General features: G+C 52.9%; 3 protein-coding genes across 4 annotated transcripts in view; 1 reads left to right on the forward strand and 2 right to left on the reverse strand.

Moving 5' to 3' along the window:
* Mlxipl (MLX interacting protein like) overlaps positions 1-255 on the reverse strand; it is a 38,503-nt gene extending 38,248 nt beyond the window's left edge. The window contains exon 1 of one of the 2 annotated variants that reach the window (XM_074075724.1): positions 110-255. The gene's annotated coding sequence lies outside the window, so the exon portion shown is untranslated. The remainder of the gene's footprint in view (positions 1-109) is intronic. The other variant, XM_074075723.1, reaches the window with a different exon arrangement.
* A 9,391-nt stretch (positions 256-9,646) lies between these two features.
* Positions 9,647-13,915, forward strand: Vps37d (VPS37D subunit of ESCRT-I). The gene is made up of 4 exons (XM_020181353.2): positions 9,647-9,820; positions 11,095-11,266; positions 12,103-12,185; positions 12,855-13,915. The coding sequence occupies exons 1-4, from the start codon at positions 9,683-9,685 to the stop codon at positions 13,212-13,214; spliced, it is 753 nt and encodes a 250-aa protein (XP_020036942.2). The 5' UTR covers positions 9,647-9,682; the 3' UTR covers positions 13,215-13,915.
* Positions 13,916-18,411: 4,496 nt separating this feature from the next.
* Dnajc30 (DnaJ heat shock protein family (Hsp40) member C30) lies at positions 18,412-20,538 on the reverse strand. Its single transcript, XM_074075730.1, has one exon. It carries the CDS (start codon positions 20,529-20,531, stop codon positions 19,851-19,853), a length of 681 nt encoding a protein of 226 aa, XP_073931831.1. The 5' UTR covers positions 20,532-20,538; the 3' UTR covers positions 18,412-19,850.
* Between the last annotated feature and the right edge of the window lie 44 nt (positions 20,539-20,582).

Consider the following 20,582-nt stretch of genomic DNA (forward strand, 5'->3'; position numbering starts at 1 on the left):
CCTCCTCGTCTCACAGGTAGGGAAACTGAGGCCCAGTGCAGGATCAGTTTCTCTTGGGCGAGGCACCTGTGTCCTGTGACCTGATCCCCAAAGGGGCTCCACTGCTCACCTAGACTCCGTGCGATCTGCCGGGCCAGGTCAAGACCTTGGGTCTGTATGTCTGGACTGGTCGGGACCCTGGGATGCTCAGCCTGTGTTCTCCTAGCCCTGCACAGCAGCGAGGCCAGGCTTTTCGCCGCGGGTGTGGACGTGGACACTGCTGGTTCCCCGCCCGCCCTCTCTGCAGTGTCCTTTGCCCCTTGATCTGGTGCCTCCTTCTCTCCTTAGCACGTGGGTGGCAGCCGCCCCGCAGGCTGCAAGCCTGTGGCACAGCCATGGCCCGAGCCGTGAGATCTGGCACCTGCCAATCCCTGGCTGCCTTTGGCTCGTGCCCCAAACTCACCTTTAACCTCCCCCTCTCTCCCCTGGGATTTGGGGCCTGTCCCCGAACCTAGGCTGGGTGTGAGATGGGTGGAGCTACAGGTGTGGGACCCAGCTCCAACCCCTCTGGGAGCTTCATCCCAGGCTCTGAAGGTGCATGAAGCCCATTTTTGCACCCAAGGCCACTTCTCTTCTCTGTCCCCCTGCTGCGGCCCCTCCTCTGCTCCCTCTCTGCCAACCTGGAGCAGCCCCTCACCTTTTCCGAGGCCCTCTACTCTCTCTAGGGGGCCCAGCCTCTTCTGGAATGCTCCCTTTCCCTCGCCAGCCCCTGCTTCCTCCTTAGCTTCCTCTGATGCTCTGAGGCTGGTCCCCTCCTCCAGACTTATCCTTGATCCTCTGTTCCCCTCAGTGTTCCTCCCCCAACCCCCTCTCTGTAGCCTGCTGTCTCCAGGGTCGCCTTTGTGTGGCTCCTTGGGACCCTTTCATTTGTTCCAGAAACTTTCAAAGGCAGTCAGCCAGGTAGTGCAAAGCAAGGACAGGGCTAGGCACTGGTGCTCAGGCCTGTAATTCCTGCTACTCAGGAGGCAGAGATCAGGAGGATCGCAGGTTGAAGCCAACATGAGCAAATAGTTTTCAAGACCCTATCTTGGAAAAAGCCATTACAAAAAAAGGGCTGATGGAGTGGCTCAAGGTGCAGGCTCTGAGTTCAAATTCTGGTACCACAAAATAAATAAATAAATACACAAATAAATGGAAGTCAGGAACAGCTTCACTATGGTGGCCCCTCGAAGTCCAGCAATGGGACATCCTCTTAGGCTCTGTTGTCAAAGTGGGCTCCACCTGTGAGAGGAAGTCAGGGCCCCAACTCATTGGCCAGCTCAGAGGGGCTGCGGTCAGGGGACAAGGGACAGGGTGGGGATGGCCCAGAGCAGGCAGTCTGGGGTGGACAGTAGGGGGGACCTATGGCAGAGCTGTCCAGCCATGGAGCGGCTTCCTCCTGCCCCAGGAGTTTCCTCCCTGTTCTCTCCTGCAGGAGGGGGCGGCACAGGTGGAGGAGACGTGCAGAGGACATGGGTGGAGGTCAGAGGCCGCCTTGCTGCAGGGGGTGGTGGGGAGATGTCCTGAATAACAAAGCAGAGGAACTCCACTCCACGCCACTCCTTCCTGTCTTCTCTGACACTCATATCTTCTTTTTTTTAGTTAATATTTTTTGGCAGGACTGGAGTTTGAACTCAGGGCTTTGCACTTTCGGGGCAGCTGCTCCCATTCCTTTTGCTTTTAGTTTGTTTTTCAAATAGGATCTTGCTCTAACTTTGCCTGGACTGGCCTCAAATTTTCCATTTTCCTACCTCTGCCTCCCAAGTAGCTGGGATCACAGTGGTACTCCATCATGCCTGGCTTGTTGATTGAGATGGGGGTCTTGCTAACTTTTTGCCTGGGCAGGCCTGGAACTCTGATGCTCCTGATGTCTGCTTCCTGAGTAGCTGGGATTATCACATGGTCTCTCACTGCTGGGGACTCGGTCCTGCTATTTTGGATGGACACCTGCTTTAAAGCCAGAGCCAGGACCCAAGGCAGGAAATCAGAGACTGTGTGTCTATCACATATGTGAACTTCAGCCAGGGCATGAGCAGTCCTGGGGTACATCCCTGCCCTTGCCATTGTCTGGCTGTGCAACCAGACAAGGTACTCCTGCCATCTCCTTGTGCCTCAGTTTCCTTGTACCTAGGATTATCAGACTCGGCAAATAAAACCCCAAGATGTCCAGTTAAATTTCACTTTCATATAAACAATGATTTATGAGAAATAAGCATGTGTCCTGAAATATTTACTTACACTAAAAGATTATTCATTATGCTCACCCAAATCTCAAATGTAAACTGGGCGTGGAAGCTCATGCCTGTAATCCTAGCCACTCAGGAGGCAGAGATCAGGAGGATTGTGGTTCGAAGTCAGCCTAGGGAAATAGTTCAAAAGACTCTGTGTTGAAAAACCCATCACAAAAAAGGGCCCCAGAATTGCAAAAAAAGAAAGAAAAGAAAAGAAGTTGTCATACAGAGATTCCTAATACTATGCTTGTAGCACATACTTGTCCTGATTATTTATTGATTGACTTGATTGATTTTGGTGGCACTGGGGTTTGAACTCAGGACCTTGTGCTTGTGAGGCAGGTGCTCTACCACTTAAGCCACTCTGCCAGCCCTTTCTACTTCCCTTTGTTTTTCAGACAGGGTATTGTGCTTTTGCCCAGGCTGGCCTCAGACTGTGAACCTCCTACTTCTGTCTCCCAAAAGGCTGGGATTACAGACATGGGCCACAAAGTCCAGCCTTGTCTGGGGTTCTTTAGAGGGTAGATGGCGGGTGATGGGTCTTCCCATGCAGTGTATGGATCCTGTGCCAGGGTCAGAGACTGGTGATAAGACGTAAATGTCCCTGCTCTCAGGGGACAGGTGAGTCTTAAATGACTCTGATTCAGAGCTAGGTGTGGTGGTGGGCGCCTATAATCCCAGCTATTCTGGAGATCTTAGGTAGGAAGATCAAGTTTGAAGCTAGCCTGGGGGAAAAAAACCAGACTCTACCTGAAAAAAAAAGACTGGTGCGTAGTGTTGGTTGTAGAGCATCTGCTTAGCAAGTGTGAGGCCCTGAGTTCAAATTCCAGTATTGCCCTAAAAAAGAGGGGTACAGATCCGGCAAGGCTAGGGATGTGACAAAGGGTGCCAGGAAGGAAGGATGCAGCCCAGCCTAAAGAGAGGAGGAGGGAAACGATAGGCCAGGGATCCCTCCTTTAGCAACCTCAGCTTTAGAATGACGCCTGGGGAGGAAGGGCATCAGGAAGGGAGCCACCTTGAGTAACGGCGGAAGAGGTGTGGAAATTCAGTGTAGGACTGGGGAGTCGTCCACAGTCGGGCTTGGCTGGAGGCAGACCTGCAATCAAGCAAGAACTCAGGGAAAGAAAAACTGAAGAGTATAGTGAAAGAACACAGATGCCAAATAAAGACATGTTAACCAGCATGGTGGCTCCTGCCTGTAATTCCAGCTACTCAGGAGTCAGAGGCAGGAGGATGGTGAGTTCAAGGCCAGCCTGGGCAAAGTTAGGAGACCCCCATCTCAAAAACAAAATGCAAACAAAAGGGCTGGTGGTGTGGCTTGAATGGTAGAGCACTTACCTAGCACTTGAGGCCCTGGATTCAATCCTCAGTACTGCCCTCCCCAGATCAAATTCCATTCGGAGGATAGGAAGCCAAGGAGGAGAGCTATGACCCCCTTGCCCTGTTTGCAGGGGCTGCAGCAAGGGGGATGTGCTGTGTGTGGGGTGCCTAAGGACCCTCACTGGGCGGGTGCTTCAGACCTGGGGTGCTAGGACTGCCTGACCTGGGCTGGGGTTGTGGCCAGATGCCCGGGGGGACGGGCATGCATGCTGCCCTTGCTTTTGCAACTGATTCTCCAAGGGCCTGGGGTCAGCCAGGTGCTGGTGGCTCACATCTGTAATCCCAGCTACTCAGGAGACAGCGATCAGGAGGACCACAGTCTAAAGCCACCCCAGGCAAATAGATTGTGAGATCCGAGCTGGAAAAAAAAATCATAAAAAAGGGCTGGCGGAGTGGCTTGAGGTGTAGACCTGAGTTCAAACCCCAGTACTGCAAAAAAAAAAAAAAAAAAAAAAAAGTGCATGAAGGCAATTTGGAGGTAAGTGGAAGGTTGAGGGCTGGGGAAATTTTTTCCTGGCTGGAGCCTAAGCACCAAGCAAGACACTTCCTCTGCCTCTAAACCAAATATTGGGATAATTGTGGGCACAGCGGGAGACACCACACTGAAGAGGCCACCATGGGAAGCGGTGTCCTCAGACACTGGTAAGGTACAAGACTCTGACAAGGGAGATGGTGGAGTCTGAGAGGGCTAAGAGTGTCCAGCCGCAGGCTTCTCCAGCCTGTATCAAGCTCCTGCATGCCTAGCCCAGTGCTGGTGTGAGCAGGACCATAGTGTGGTAGGAGGATGCTATTTTGGCAGAAAGATAACTGCTGGGCATAGTAGTGCATGCCTGTAATCCTAGCTACTCCAGAAGCAGAGGCAGGAGGATTGAGAGTTCAAGGTCTTGCTACATAGTGAGACCCTCTGTCAAAAAAAAAAAAAGTACAGAACAAAACAACCTCAGAAAAACAAAACAAAACAAAACAAAAAACCCTCAAGTGGTAGAGTGTCTGCTTTGCAAGTGCAAAGCCCTGAATTCTAACCTCAGTAGCACCAAAAAAAAAAAAAAAAGGTAGAAAAGAGGATTTTGAATGTTCCCAACACAAATGTTTGAGGTGTTGAATATGTCAATTACCTGATCTGATTTTACACATTGTGTACAAGTATTGAAAATATCACACTGGGGCTGGAGGAGTGGCTCAAGTGGTAGAGCACCTGCCTAACAAGCGTGAGGCCCTGAGTTCAAACCCCAGTGTCCCCCCCCAAAAAAAAGAATGGTTAAAATGAAAAGTGACCAAATAAAGTGGTGGCAAGAGTATGGAGTAACTGAAACTCATATCACTGGGTGAGATGTTCAAACACTTTGGAAAACTATTGGCAGTTTCTTAAAACACTGCCAGACTTCCCAGGAGGCAGAGGCAGAGGCAGAGGCAGGAGGCTCATTAGTTTGAGGCCAGCTTGGGCTACAGAGTGAGACCCTGTCTCAAAAAGCAACAAACCCACAAGAAAAGCAACAAAAATCACACACCAGCCACCTGACAGCCACAACTCCAGGACTTTAGTTGAGAGGAATGAAAGCGTGCGTGCACACAAACACTTGTACACAAATGCCAGACCAGCTATAGTTATTAATTTATTGACAGTACTGGGACTTGAACTCAGAGCCTTGTACTTGCTAGGCGGTGCTCTTATTGCTTGAGCCACTCCATCAGCCCATTTTTGTGAAGGGTTTTTTTGAGATAGGGTCTCATGAACTATTTGCCCAGGCTGGCCTTGAATCTCGATCCTCCTGATCTCTGCCTCTTGAGTATCTGGGATTACAGGTGGGAGCCACCAGCACCCAGCTCAGAATTCATTTTATTTTAATTTTTTAAGAGGTGCTGGGGTTTGAACCCTGGGCTTTGCGCTTGCTCTATCACTTGGGCTGCACCCTCAGCGAACACTGTACTTAGAGTGACTCCGAGTGTGCACCCATGGTCCCAGGTATTTCAGAGGCTGTGGGGGGAGGATTGCTTGAGCCCAGAGGTTTCAGACCGGCCTGGACTCTTGGAAAGTGAGACCCTTTCTAAACAAGTAAACAAACAAACAGAGCAAAAGTCATGACAAGAATGAACCAGGCAGCAGAACCACGAGGTCATGGTTTCTCCCTAGCACACCTTGGTAGGTTGGTGCTTCATCGATTAAAAACAGAGGGAAACTTCCAGAAAGGGAAACCCAGAATGGCTCCTATTCGTGGAGCACTAAGTACCAGGTGTCACGCTCAGCACTTTCATTGATGTGCTTTACAGATGACGTAACCAAGGCTCCAGGACACCAGCAATTTATCTTGGTCATAGTCAGGGAGTGGCAATGCTCAGAAGGGGACCCAAATCTGCCTGACTCCAAAGGTAGGGTCTAAAAATAGGGCCTAAAAACTCTGAATTTTGTATTAAAAAAAAAAAAGTCTTTGGACTTACCAAAAAATACAGGATGGGCATGGGAGCTCACATCTGTAATCCCAGCTACTTGGGAGGCAGAGATTGAGAGGATTGACATTCAAGGCCAGCCCCAGGGGAAAAAAGTTAGCAAGACCCCCATCTCAACCAACAAACCGGGTATGGTGGTATGTACCTGTCATCCCAGCTACATGGGAGGCATAAATAGGGAGGATCTTGGTCCAAGGCCAGGGGTCTTGAGTTGGGCATAAACTCAAGACCCTTTCTGAAAAATAACCAAAGCAAAAAGTAAGATGAGAACAATACAGTGCTCTTCTGTACAAGGCTGCACCCAGCTTAAGATATCAAACCATCCTTATCCTAAATGTCCACCACCTCTGCCCCAATTCCACGCCCATTCTACCCAATGGCCACACTCTTGAACTTGGTGTTTGATTCCCCCACACTTCACTCTGTTCTTTTCTCCAAGCAAAATGCAGCTTTGACTTTTCTGAGTTTTAAGAAAAAAAATTTGGTAGTACTAGGATTTGAACTCAGGGCTTAGTGCTGGTCAGGTGCACTACCACTTGAGCCACGCCTCCAGTCCTTTTGGTTTTAGTTTGTTTTTTCGGACAAAGACTTGTGGTTTGGCTTGGGCACCCCTCAAATAGAGATTGTCCTACCTCCACCTCCTGAGTAGTTGGGATTACAGACATGCAGCACCATGCTCTGTCTGGACCACTTTCTTTGGGAGCGGGTATTGTTTTCTGGGAGTGGTTGCTATGAGTATCTTTGGTTTTGTTTTGTTGTTTGAGACAGAGTCTCCCTGTGCAATCCAGGCTGGCCTTGAACTCCTGATTCACCTGCCTCCATCTTCCAAGTGGATGTGAATGACTAATTTGCCAACTGATCTTCTTGGTGAATCGATTCTTCTCTGGCCAGCAGGTAGGTGTTTCCTGCTGCTTCTCATCCTCACCAACACTGGATGCAATGTGACCTTTTAATTTCTGCCAACCTGACAGCTATGAAATGCCTGGGCTCTGGTGGCTACGTGGTCAACAAAGAGGATGTCTCATGGTGTGAAATGTGCAAAAGAGGGGCCTGGCTGTAAGAAATTGACTGACTAGAGAGGTGCCCTTAAAGTGGTAAGAGATGGATCAGAAAGTACACATAGGTACTTTAAACTCCTTGGGGTGTGAGCTGGACATTGTGGTGCACACCTGTAATCCCAGCACTCAGGAGGCAAGAGGGTCATAAGTTTGAGGCTAGACTGGTTACACCGTGAGACCGTGTCTCAAAACAAACGAAACAAAACAAAACAAAAACAAGTGCGGGAATGTAGTTCAGGGGTAGAGCACTTGCCTGGAATTCGCAAGACCCTGGGTTCCATCCCCAGCACCGAAAAATAAAACATCTTAGGGATGGGGTGAAAGGGAGGTGCCAGTGTAAAGGCAGAAATTGAAGGTCAAAGAGGCTGAGGGCTGAGCACCAGTGTAATCCTAGCAACTCAGGAGGCAGAGATCAGGAGGATTGCAGTTCAAAGCCAGCCCCAGGAAATAGTTTGAGAGATCCCATCTTGACAAAACCCATCACACAAAAAAGGGCTGGTGGAGGGGCTCAAAGTGTAGGTCCTGAGTTCAAATCCCAGTACCACAAAGAGAAAAGAAAGAAAGAAAGAAAGCACAGAGGGAAAGAGAGCCAGTGAATGGAGTGGGGCAGGCATCTCAGAGGAGGCAGGTGGAGGTCAGCCCCAGAGCCAGGCTGCCTGCATCCACCTTAGGAGGAAGAGAAGCTGCCCTTCCAGGAGGCAGGAGGGAAGCAGGGCCAAGGTCAAGGGCAAAGAGCATCCAAACAGGCAGGGCCAGGGCCAAGGAGGCTTCTTCATAGGATGGGCAGTGGACTTAACTCCTGAGGTGGGTACATGGCCAACACTGGTGCAGGATATTGGGGCTGAGTGAACCCGGCAAGAAGGGGCAGGGCCGCCATCAGATCTTACCTGCAGCTCTAGGAGGAAGGAGGCTGCTAGCCCAGTGTGGGAGGGACCAAGGAAGAGTCCAGCAGATGAGGAGATCCCCAAAAGTGTACTGGAAATAGTAGGTCCTAGGAAGCAGAGCAGGGAAGATGGGCTTCTGGCTGGGATATTGGGAATTGTAGAAGGACAGTTAATAACACTGGGGACTGAGGTGGAGGGAGAGAAGGGGCTGTGTGCATTCTGAGAGGGCTTCCTGGAGGAAGTGAGAGTCCAGATGAGTCAATTTTCAGTGATCATAAATCTGTGGAAGAAGGAGCCAGGGATGGTAGCATGCATCTGTAATTCCAGCACTCTGGAAAGCATCAGAGTCAGCCTGGGCTACCAAGTCTGGCTGGACTGAAAGATTCCTTGTTGGGCTGTCTTGTTGGGCTTTTCCAGCCCCTGTGGCTTGGCTTATGGACTTCTCTTTGGTCCCATTATTTTCTCCTTAAACTTCAGAACTCCTATTCAACCTTTGAAACCTGCATCAATGTCACCTCCTCTTGTAAGCCTCTTTGATTACCCTGGTCCCATGTCTGTGCTTTTTCAGTGATCTCGTGAAGCAGAAACTCACTCATTGCCATTTGATTTAACACTGGGAAGTTAATCTGTCAGTGTCTGTTTCCTGAGATGGAGATGGTGACACTGGCAGAGCTGAGTTATAGAGGGGACATATCTGGCATCACAAGTGGATCAGAAGCCACTGAAGGGTGACACCTGCCATTCAGTCTTTATCCTAGAGTTAGGATAAAGTGGGAATGCCTCCAGGTGACTCTGCCTCATCCGTGAGCAACCTGTCCCTGAGAGCAGGGAAAATGTCCCCTCACAGCGTAGGTAGCTCACTGTCCTGCACAGAGAACCATCAAGTGCACTGTGGACACTGCACAAAAGGGAAGCAAGTGGGATTGTCTGTCATTTACCTGTAATGTGACTTTGGGAAGGTGACGTCATCTCTGAGGTTTTTTTTTTTAGTGCTGGGGATAGAACTTGAGGCTTTGCACATACAAGCCAAACGCTGCCCACTGAACTACACCCCATCCTTTGCAATGTCCCTCACTTCTAAAATGACAGGGACTCACACCATGAGGTGAGTTGCACATACCTACTGTGTGCAAAGCCCTCCACATTTGACTACCAAGAACGCGCAGGCTGCACCATGGACCCATTGCACAGAAGAGAACACCGAGGCACGGGGAGGGTGAGAGTAGCTCAGTTCAAGTTAGCAGCACGCCCAACCAAACTCAGAAGAATTGTAAAAATGCAAGGTGTGTGTGTTGGGGGGTTATAGATGCCTGGGGTGGGAGAGTCCTATGCATGTGAAGGGGAGAGAGAGAGAGAGAGAGAGAGAGAGAGAGGCAGGTTCAGGTTTTGGGGTGGTGGTGGGGGAGGACCGGTTCCTGCAGCGCGCGCGGCAGCCAGGGGTGCGGCCCGCCCCCCCCTCCTTGCCCCCCCATCCCCCAGCCCCGGGGCGGCGCGGCCCCTTTAAGAGCGGGTGGCGCGCCCCCTGGCGGCAGAGCGGCGCGCGCGCGCGCGCGCGGCCGGAGCCGGATCCGGATCCCGGAGCCGGAGCGGAACCGGAGCGGAGCCGGGGCGGAGCGGGGCCGATCGGGCCGAGCCAGCAGCCGAGCTGGGGGCGCGGGCGGGCGGCATGTACCGGGCCCGGGCGGCGCGGGCGGGGCCGGAGCCCGGCAGCCCGGGGCGCTTTGGGATCCTTAGTACCGGGCAGCTCCGGGATCTGCTTCAAGATGAGCCTAAACTGGACCGGATCGTGCGGCTCAGCAGGAAGGTATATTGCGGGGGGCACGGGCGGGGGGCGCGGGGGGCCGGACCGCGGCCTGCCGGACCTACCGGGCCGCTCGAGGGTCGCATGGGGGCCTGGGCCTTAGATGTGGGGTGGGGGGTGCACCCAGCCTTGCACGTCCGAGGGGGGAGACCCCAAGGGAGGGGGGCCCGGAGCTGGGCTTGGGGTGCGCGGGGGTGGGGGAGGATGCTGGGGAGGCGCCCGTGCACCCCGATGACCGCGAGGCGTGTCCTACGGCGGATGCTCGGGGAGGTGTGTTCCGGGGGGCTGGGGGGTGCTGCGTGCTGGGGTGGGGGGCCCTGGCTTGCACACCCACATCCTGGAGGGCCAGAAAGGGGAGGCGCCTTCTGTAGGGCCTGCTGGACACCTGGGGGGCGTCGGGGGGCTACGCATTCTGGGGAGGGCCAAAGTGTGGGGGGCTTTTGTGCTTGCCGCTGGGGAGGGGTACCCAGAGGGTGCTGTGAATTCCCTGGGTCACCATAGAGAAAGTTGTCTGTTTCAGGGGGATAGGCCCGGGCTGCTTGCCCGTGAGGCGGGGGGCAGAAAGGGAAACTGTGTGTCAGACAGGAGGGGCAGGTGCACCCCACAGTCGGGGGGACAGATGGAGGGGAGAGCGAACACCAGGGGCAGGAGGGACCCAGGCTTGGCCCTGTTGGAACCAGGGGACAAGGCTTCTCCAGGGCCAGGCAGGGCTGGTGTCTTCTACAAGCCAAGGAGACAGGAAGCAGGCGCTGGGGACCTGGGAGGAAAAGGGGGTGTGTATTTGTGGGGGTGTGGGGATTCCGCTGGAGGGCCCAGAAGGGGGTGGGAGGGGAGATAGGGCGACCTGAAGGGGGCACTGGGAAGGGACAGAGTGCAGACATCACTCGGGAGTGAAGCTGGGGTGGGCTTGTTGTTGCCTGGAGGAAGGAAACAAAGGCCTGGAAACAGGAAATCTGTCCATGCATGAAAAGTGGGACAGAGAAGGAGGGAGAGGTCCGTCGGGACCGGGTAGACATATTAATTGAAAATTTTTAAATTAACTAACATTTGTAAAGGTGTTCATAGTTTTGCTCACTTTACGGCTCCCACAAGGTGAGCATTTGTAACTTTGCATGCAGGAAGAGGAAACTGAGGCTCAGACATCGGGAGTTCAAGGCCAAGCCTGGTCCTTCAGGTTGAGGCCTTGCAGGTACCCTTGGCTTGGGCCAGTGTGGGGACTGTCGCACAGGGTGGCCACCTGAGCGGGGCATCTTCTGGCTTTTCTCCCACCTGGGCAGTTCCAAGGCCTGCAGCTGGAGCGGGAGGCGTGCCTGGCCTCAAACTATGCTCTGGCCAAGGAGAACCTGGCCCTGCGTCCCCGCCTGGAAATGGGCCGGGCCGCCCTGGCCATCAAATACCAGGAGCTCCGGGAGGTAGCCGAGAACTGTGCGGACAAGCTGCAGCGACTGGGTGAGGGGACAGTGGGGAGGACCGCCTGGGGTGGGCTGCTATTGGCCTTCTGACCAGTTGGCCTTGGCATGGGCCAGGCTCTGAAGGGTGGAACTTGGGCACTCCTACTCCTGGGCAAACTTGAGAAACTTGAGGGGTGCTGCCCTCCTGGAAAGAGGGGCTGTGGGTGGGTAGAGCTGAGTTGGGAGAGTTCCGAAGGGCAGTGGGAGAAATGGAGATGCTTGAGGTGTTTGAGGGGTCAAAGTGCCCGGTTTTGTTTTATTGGGCAGTACTGGGGATTGAACCCAGTGCCTTGCGTTTGCTAGGCAGGTGCTCTACCATTTGAGCCACGCCCCCAGCCCTGGTTTGCTTTAGTTATTTTTCTTGTGTTTTGCCTGGAGTTTTCCTTAGACCTCGATCCTCCTACCTCTTCCTCCTGCATAGCTGAGATTATAACCTGTACCACCACACCTGGTTTGTTTACTGAAACGGGGTCTCATTAACTTTTTGCCTGGGCAGGCCTCAAACCACGATCTGTATACCTACCAAGTAGCTGGGATTACAGAGATGAGCCACTGTGCCCGGCAGCCCTGCTTTCTCTTTTGCACGCAGACTGGGGGCAGAACATTGGTGGGGCCTGCCTCATCTCCAACCTGGCAGATCTGCTGACAGCACATTCATTTTGGAAGTAGGGACATTTGTCACTGGACAGAGCCCATGTGATTAGTATCATACAGTTGAGGAGATGGAGACTCCAGAGAGAAGGGAAACAGAATCACATAGGATCAATGGGAGAGGCACAGTCCTTGGGCTCTGGTCTCTCCTGGCCTGTCACTCTGTCCCTCTGTGGTCCTCAGAGGAGAGTATGCATCGCTGGAGCCCTCACTGTGCACTGGGCTGGCTGCAAGCGGAACTGGAAGAGGCTGAGCAGGAGGCTGAGGTGAGGGGAGAGGTGGCTGGGCCTGTCCTACTTGGGTGCTCCCCCTCCAGGAAGCCTGCCTTGACTGCCTGCCCATGCAAGAGCCCAGAGTGCCTGTCATACTGACCAGCCCTAGACAGCAGGGTTCACTGTCCTCAGTTATGACTCTCTTTAGAAATATCCCAGGGCAGCAGAAGACTGGGTCCATCCTCAGGGCTGGGTTGGAAAAGTTGAAGGTGTGGGGACCTAGGTCCTGTTTTGGTGTCTTTATTATTATTTTCGTGGTGCTGGGATTTGAACTCAGGGCCTTGTGCTTGCTACGCAAGTGCTCTACCACTTGAGCCAGCACTTTTTGCTTGTTAGTTCTCAGGCAGGGTCTTGTACTTTTTGCCTGGGCCCACCTCAAACTGATATCCTCCAGATTTCTGTCTCCTGAGCTGGGATTACAGGCATGCACCACCACATCTGGCTCTCTGCCTGGGTGTCCTGATGAGACAATCAGTCTGCCCCCATCTCTGATACTGCCTCCTCTCTGACCTGGCAGGTCTGGTGATGGCACCTCATTTTGGAAGTCAGGAGGACATTGGTCCCCAGAGGCAGGTCCAGCTGTGCATGGCTGGTGGTGGGGTTGGGGAGTGGAGAAAGGAGCAGCCCCCAGTCTCCCAAGCTTTCCCTTCCCTCCTGGCCCAGGTGCAGATGGAGCAGCTATTACTGGGAGAGCAAAGCCTGGAGGCCTTCCTGCCCGCCTTCCAGCGCGGCCGGGCCCTGGCACACCTGAGGCGAACCCAGGCTGAGAAGCTGCAGGAGATGCTGCAGCGTCGAGAACGCTCTGCTCAGCCGGCCCCCACTCCTACGGAGCCCCCCAAACCCTTCCCGGCTGCAGCCGTCCTGCCTACTGGGGCTACACGGGGGCCTCCAGCCGTGCCCCGGAGCCTGCCCCCCTTGGACTCCCGCCCAGTGCCCCCACTGAAGGGCTCCCCCGGGTGCCCCCTGGGCCCAGCCCCTCTGCTGAGCCCTCGCCCCTTGCAGCCAGAGCCCCCCCATCGGTAGGATCCAGGGTGTGGCCCCCAGTTGGGGGGCCTAGACAAACTTGATTCCTGGCTCCTCCTCCTCCCCCACTGCCTGGGTGGGGGGAGGGGCAGGCCCCTCTCCCTGGCCTCAGGCAGGCCCTGGCCCTGGAGGCTGAGCTGGGGAGGAGGGTCTCCCCAAGAGGCCCAGAGAGGGCTGGGGGTGGGGTGGGCCGGGTTGGGCCTCTGGAGCTGAGGAAACTGCCTTTTTTTGTCTCCCCGGCTGGGGTCTCCAGGGTGATGATGGGCCAGCCCCGTGAAGGGACTTTACTCACTGATGCCCGGTGCCCGGGAAGGTGCCCATTTCCCCTGGGCCCTGCCTAGGACTCCAAACAAGTTCAAAGTCAAGGCCAACAGGATTGCTTTCCATCTTGTTCTGAGCCTACCTTGCCCCCAATTCTGGGGCCCACCGCCTAGGAGCCAGGTGGTCAGGCCCCAGGTGTGGGGCCAGGGAGATCAGGGCTACTGTGAGTCCTACCCAGGCTCCAGACCCTGGGGTAAGGTAGGCCGGGGGCTTCTGACCTGCACAGGTGAGAGCGGGCTGTCCCCCAGGAAAGACGATCTGTATTTTTTCTGTCCCTGTCTCCTTAGAATGGAAGCTTTTTGAGGGCAGGTCCTTGTCTTTGTATGTTCTGTCCCCAGCCCCGCCTCCTAGGGGCCTGTCAATAAATGTGATGATAAGGATGGCCATGACCTTGCTGCCCGACTCCTCTCTGCCGCTCTGTGGGACGAAGCCTCCACACCTCAGCTCCTGCCCTTCCTACTCTTATGATACCCTCTTTTCCTCTGCTCATGCAAAGCCCAGCTGTCCTTCAGGTCCAGTGCCGCTGCTGCCTCCTCCGTGAAGCCCTCTCTGATTACCAACGAATGACAGCCTTTCTTAATCTTACCTCCCAGCACTTCGGGCCAGAAGTATACTCCACTGTATCACTGTCTCCGTTTATCTCACCAGTGTGCACCTTTTCCAGGGTCACTTGCCAGCCCAACCATGAAGGTACCGCTCACTCTCTGGCCTGCCCAATGGTCATCACCACTGAGGTTCTGTAGGACATGACAGAAAGAATCCGTCCTTGGCTAGGGGAACACTGGGTGACTGAGCAGTGTAGGGCAAGAAGATGGGTAAGCATTGAGCGCCAGTGGCTCACACCTATAATACCAGCTACTCAGGAGGCAGAGATCAGGAGGATCAAGGTTCAAAGCCAGCCTGGGGAAATAGTTCAAGAAACCCTATCTTGAAAAAACCCAATACACAAAAAAGGGCTGGTGGAGTGGCTCAAGTGGTAGAGTGCCTGTTTAGCAAGTGTGAGGCCTATGTTCAAACCCCAGTACTGCCCCAAAAAGAATTTATTTGTGGGAACTAGATGGGGTCCTTCAAAAGACCTCTCACAGTCAGATGGATGGCACATGCTGTAATCACAGCCCTCGGGAGACAGAGAGGAGAATCTTGAGTTCCAGGCTAACTTGGGCTCTGTCCCCAAGTCTCCAACAACAACCACAAAGGTCTCTCCTACACCTCATCTTCCACAAAGAGATGAGAGAGGCCCAGCTGTAGAGAGAGTTAGGTCCTTCCATGTACAGTCCCAACCTGAAAGACCCCAGGCAGGATGGACACCACCAGAGTGAAGCGGCCTGCAAAGGTTTTGCGTTGGATGGTTGAAAAGCTTCACCAAGCTCCTTACTTGAAGGTAGGTAGGTACATGGAAGGTTCTGGAAGATTCCAAGCAGTCTGGGCCCTTCCCCTTGCCTGAAATGTTCTAGGGCCCCAGGGAATGATGCTGGCTGTGACCCTATGTGTGAGAGACCAGAGGCACCTGAGAAAGGTCCTCCGTACTATGGATTACTAGTGTTCTTACAAACCCATCCCATAAATCCCCTTTTGGATAAAGAGTTTCTGTTTCTCTTCCTTCGGGAATCTCTTAATACCTGTTTGCCTAAGCTTCCCCCTCTTGTCTTCCAGATATGGAACGTAATGACATTAGCGTGCCTTTTGTCACTCTGGTTCCCTGAGCCAAGCAGGCTGGAATCTCAGTGTGGTTTTTGCAAAGCTCTGGCTGAGAGCTTGCCCCTGACCTTGGAGAGGGAATCAAGGGAATTCCCTCTAGAGAACAACTTGGGGGGATTTGCTGTGGGTTTCTCTCAAACTATACAAGGATTTTGCATACAAGGCTGAGTAGAGGAGTTGGTGTCACTGTACCAAAAGACTTTAAAAAAAATTTTTGTCTAAGCCTTTGACATTGCTGTAGACCTCTCAAAAGATTATTTTTTGTCCCACAAGGGAAATAAGATTTACACCTGTGGGCTGGGGGCAGTTCAAAGGGGCTTGCCGGCATGTGTGAGGCCCTGGGTTCCCGGCCCAGCATTGCAAAAATAAATAATGATAATAACAACAGGCTGAGTGCTGGTGCTCACACCTGTAATCCCAGCTACTCAGGAGGCAGAGATCAGAAAGATCGAGGTTCAAAGCCAGCCTGAAGAAATAGTTCGAGAGACCCTATCTCGAAAAAAAAAAAAAAAACATCACAAAAACAGGCTGGTGGAGTGGCTCAAATGGTAGAGTGCCTGCCTAGCAAGTATGAGGTCCTGAGTTCAAAACCCTACTCCCCCCCCCCGCAAAATAAAAGTTATGTTGGGAACCAGATGGGCTCCTTTGAAAGGCCTCTCACAGCCAGGTGTTGTGGTACACACTGTAATCACAGCCCTTGGGAAGAAGAGACAGGCGATCTCAAGTTCCAGGCCAGCCTGGGCCTGGCAAGTGTGAGGCCCTGAGTTCAAACTCCAGTGTGGCCAAAAAAAAGTATGGACTGACCATCTGTTTGCAGTGGGGCTCTTGTAGCAACCAGGAATTTGCAAACTCTATAGGGGCCAGGAAAGTGACCCACTGGTACCCAGCCCAGCAGTCAAATTTTGAATGTTGGCTAAAGTTATTTTAGGGTATGTCCTAGTGAAAAAGGTTGGCTGTGGCCCATGAACCATGAATCTGTTTGTCTGCCCTTGGTCCTCCTCAAACAGGACTTCTTCTGTATAACAGCAGTCCCTACCAGGGCTGAGGGGATAGAACGTGAGAGGCTAGTGACAGGACCCCAGGGTCAGTGATGGCTAGATTCATAGTGACATGGCCTCAGGACAACTGGGGAGAGAGGAACTCTGCACCGGTGAGGGCACTGGGTGTTCTTGATGTACACCAAGGTCATGGTCCAGACCCGGATCTCACTATGATTTTTAACGCATTGACACTGGACCTCAGTTGCTGTGTGCAGCCCCCAAGTCTGAGCCGTGGAGGGCAGGCGACAGGTATTCCCCCCACGATCTTGATCCTGGGTGGATGGCAGCGTGTGACGATTACAAGACTGTCAAACTAAGAGCAGGCGAAGACCAGGTAAAGCCCACTTTCCTCCGTCCTCATCCATTCAAGAGTGGTTTGAAGGAGTCCCATCACTTGCCAACTGTCTCCCTGTCCCTTCTCTCAGTTTTCATGGACTCTGGAGACCTGGGAAACCCACAGGCCTCTCCCATTTCCATCAACGAGCGCTGGTGGCCACTCAGTGCCATAAGGACCTTTGAGCCAACTAGTCTTCATTATCCTGACTCATACTGGGACCAGGACAGAGGCCACAGATGTGCTCAGTGAGTGACGTGCCAGGATTGCAGCGCGAAGCAGAGAGGAAGAGATCCCATGCCATCAACTTGGGGACGTGAAGGGGTCATGCTACCCAGCAATAAATGAAAGAGCCAGGAGGGGAAAAGTCCAGCTCAGGAGGAATAAAGTACCGGTCCATCCAAAACCAAAGCCACAGCTGTCCAGGTGCACCTGCCTTGTCTGGTCCCGTCTTGTTGCCTGGGCCTCCTCACTTGGGACCCTGCCTGCTGCCCACTCAACCACATACTGTACTTGTACCCCCTCCCCTCTACTACCAGGAATTGGGGAGCAGCCCCCAGAAGGCAGTGCCTTCTGTGGCCTTTTTACTCTCCTTGCATAGCAGACAGAAGTGGAGAAAGGACAGACTCAAGACATCAAGAGGGACAGATGTTACCATGGAAACCAGTGGATGGGGTCCTTCAGAAAGCCTCCCACACATCTCCCATCCTGTGAAGATCTCAGGCTCTCTCAATTTTGGGAAGGGCAAAGGTTGGAGTTTGGCTGTGGTTTGACTTTAGTTGATGGAATGGGCCTAGTTAGTTTCTGGGCTGTGGAAGAGGCCTAAGTCCTTCATAAACTTATAGACTCCCCTACTTAGACTTGTATGGAATTTATGGAATGGTCTCAAAGTTTCACTTAGTCTGGGGGAAGCCTCAGTCTAAACTTTCTGGAACTTTCTAGATACCTACAGGTTCTAGGGTCACAAGGAACATTCTTAGTTGTGGTCTTCACCAAGACAGCAGACTTGAAGGTCTCTGCAGTGGCTCCGTGGTATTATAGACCACTAGTGCTTTTACAAACCTAAAACAAAAGAACGCAACCTGCATTGGTTTGTTTTGGTTTTTGGTTTTTTTTTTTGCGGTGCTAGGGCTTGAGCTTAGTGCCTTGAACTTGGCTAGGCAGGAGCTCTACCACTTGAACCATACTGTAGCCGGTTTTGCTTTGGTTATTTGTTTTTGGTGGTACTGGGTATTGCTAGGGCAAGTGCTCTACTAATTGAGTCACGTTCCCAGTCCTGCTTTGGTTATTTTTGAGATAGAGTCTTACTTTATGTCCAGGGCTGGCCTGGACTGCGATCCTATTTGTGCTTCCCATAACTGGAATGACAGGCATGCACCAGTATGCCCAGCCACTGGTTGAGATGGGGGTCTTGAGAACTTTCTGCCAGGGCTGGCCTTGAACTGTGATCCTCCTGATCTCTGCCTCCCAAGCAGCTGTGATTACAGGTGTGAGCCACAGTGCCCATCCTGCACTTTATTTTATAGTCCAGGCTGGTCTGGAACTTGAGATTCTTCTGCCTCAGCCTCTCAAGTTCTAGGATTACAGGGACCCACCTTACTTTCTTGGTTGAGAAATCTCTAACATCTGTACTACTTACTAAACTCCCCTCCCCTAATTTCTATTTAAAAGAAACAAACTATCCTCTTGTTTTCCAAACATGAAACATAATAACAAATGTTATTTTAAACATGTAAATGTCTTTCCTCCCTGCAAACCAAGGTTTACTGAGCAAATGATTTTCAAAAGACCAAGCTGGACTAGGTGAGGGTTTATCTCATTTATGCAAGGACAGTGTGTAGTATCAACAGAGGAATTGCAACTAACACATCAAACACCTCTGACTTTGTTGAGACTCTGGACTTGGGCCCCTGTCCTTGCAGTTGACCTCTCCAAGGGGCTTCCTCCTGCATAGCTCTACTTGCCACCCCAGTGTGCAAACACTCCAGCACTACAATGTCATGGCCAGCCCATTCCCCACTTGCCATGGGGAGTGAGTTAAGGAGGCATGTGGCTACCACAGCTCTCCCCAAGCCACCAGCACCTAACTACTCAGCACGAATGAGAAAAACAAAACACCCAAACCCAAAATTACCCTTCAGCCAGCACTGCCTAAGGAACCCAGTCTCTACCTGGACCACAAGACTCCTGGTTGTGTAGCCTCGTAGCTGTAGCCTCGTTGTAAGGGTGTGGCTTGTGACAGTTACTGAAAGTTAAACAGGAGCATGGGGCACACTTGAACTCTAAGGCTGTTTCTTTTTCTTTCCTTTTCCTTCCTTTCCTTTCTTCATTCCTCCCTAGCCCAGGCTGGTCAGGAACTCTCCATCCTTCTGCCTTAACCTCCCCGGTGCTGGAACTACAGGTGTATCACAGACTGCACAGAGAAGGGGCTGGTAGGTAACAGGTGACAGGCACACTGTTCCAAGATGAGCTTGGCCCTCCTAGCATTACCATATATAAATCACTGCACTGCTGATTAGAACTATGGATAACAAAGGATGACAGGCCTCAAGGTTAACCTCCGCTGTCATGCCCTGAGTAACTTCTCCAAGGTCACACACACTCTCTCTCATACACAAGATAAACATGGATGGAGGAATGCACACTCCTCATGCTTCATGACCTTGTTTTCCTATTCCTACATGCGACCAACAGAAGGGGGGAGGGTGTGTGACTGACCCCCAGAAAATGGCAAGACCACATTACCCTGGATCAGGTCTCACCTGTGGCTTAGAGAACAATCAGAAAGGCAAGTTTCGAACAACCCTGGGGATTTTCTTTTAGCAGCCAACAATGGGTCATATTGCACATTCACGGTTAACAGAGGAGCGGCACCAATGTACCAATGTGGGGTGAGACAGGTCAGATCTTGCTCGGGGCTTTCCAAGAAAGCCAGAGCAAGCGTTCTGGTAGTTGATAACATCAGGAAGGCGACCTTTAGAAGCAGGCAGTCCAAGGGCTGAGGGAAAAAGAAAAACCCTTTCACCATCAGGCTTTCAGGATTGTCCCTCTGAAATCTCTTTCTTGGGCATGGGAAAGTCTCCTTGCTGGACCATGGGAAAGGGATGCGGGGGTCATCGGCTGGGCTAGGCGGGTGCAGTTCCTTCGGACCCCAGCAAGAGGTAGATTAATGGAAGGTCAGTGGTTCCGAGAAAAAAAAAAAAAAAGCTGGCTGGGGTGGCTCTCCTTCCCCTTTTTCTCCGATTAAACACGAAAGCCGACGATGGTGAAGATAGTGAGGAAAAGGAAAACGAAAGTCATGTCTCGGGTCTCGTCCCAGCGGAACCCTTTCTTGTCCTGGTCCTCCTGCTTTTTGCGAAGGGCCTCCCGCCGGGCTCGGAGGCGCCGTTCGCGCTCCAGTTGTTCTCCATAGTGAGCCTGGTAGAAGGCATCAAAGTCGAACATGGTGCGATTGTCGCCTGGAGCGGCCCGAGCGCCAGGGTGGGTGGCATGGGTTGCCCGCCGTGTGCAGGGGGGACTGGGATCAGCCGCTGGTGTCCTGGAGGGTCGAACACCAGGTCCACGCAGATCCTCGTCGCTCAGCAGTCCGCGATCATACTTGCGACGGAGGGTGGCACTGCCCAGCACTAGGTAGGCTTGGGAGATGCGCGTGAAGCGCTCGGCAGCCTCGGTGCTCCCCGAGTTGCGATCTGGATGGTAGAGGAAGCACTGCCGGTAGTAAGCCGCCTTGATTTGCGCCTGGGTGGCCGTAGAGGGGACGCCGAGCAGATCATAGAGCGCCGTGCGCGAATATGGGCCGTCACCCAGGGAGTAAGTCCTCCGCGGCAGACCCAGGCCGGGTGACGAATTTTGTGGATATCTCCAGACCTTCCACAACCCCCATAGAAACAACCGCCGCCACCTCGGACCGCGTGCAGCTGCCATCTTGAATGGAAGTGGGCGGTACAAGAGGAACCGACCAATAGGAGCCTCTGG

The sequence above is a fragment of the Castor canadensis genome, chromosome 6 (genome assembly GCF_047511655.1).
Source record: "Castor canadensis chromosome 6, mCasCan1.hap1v2, whole genome shotgun sequence".
Lineage (NCBI taxonomy): Eukaryota > Metazoa > Chordata > Mammalia > Rodentia > Castoridae > Castor > Castor canadensis.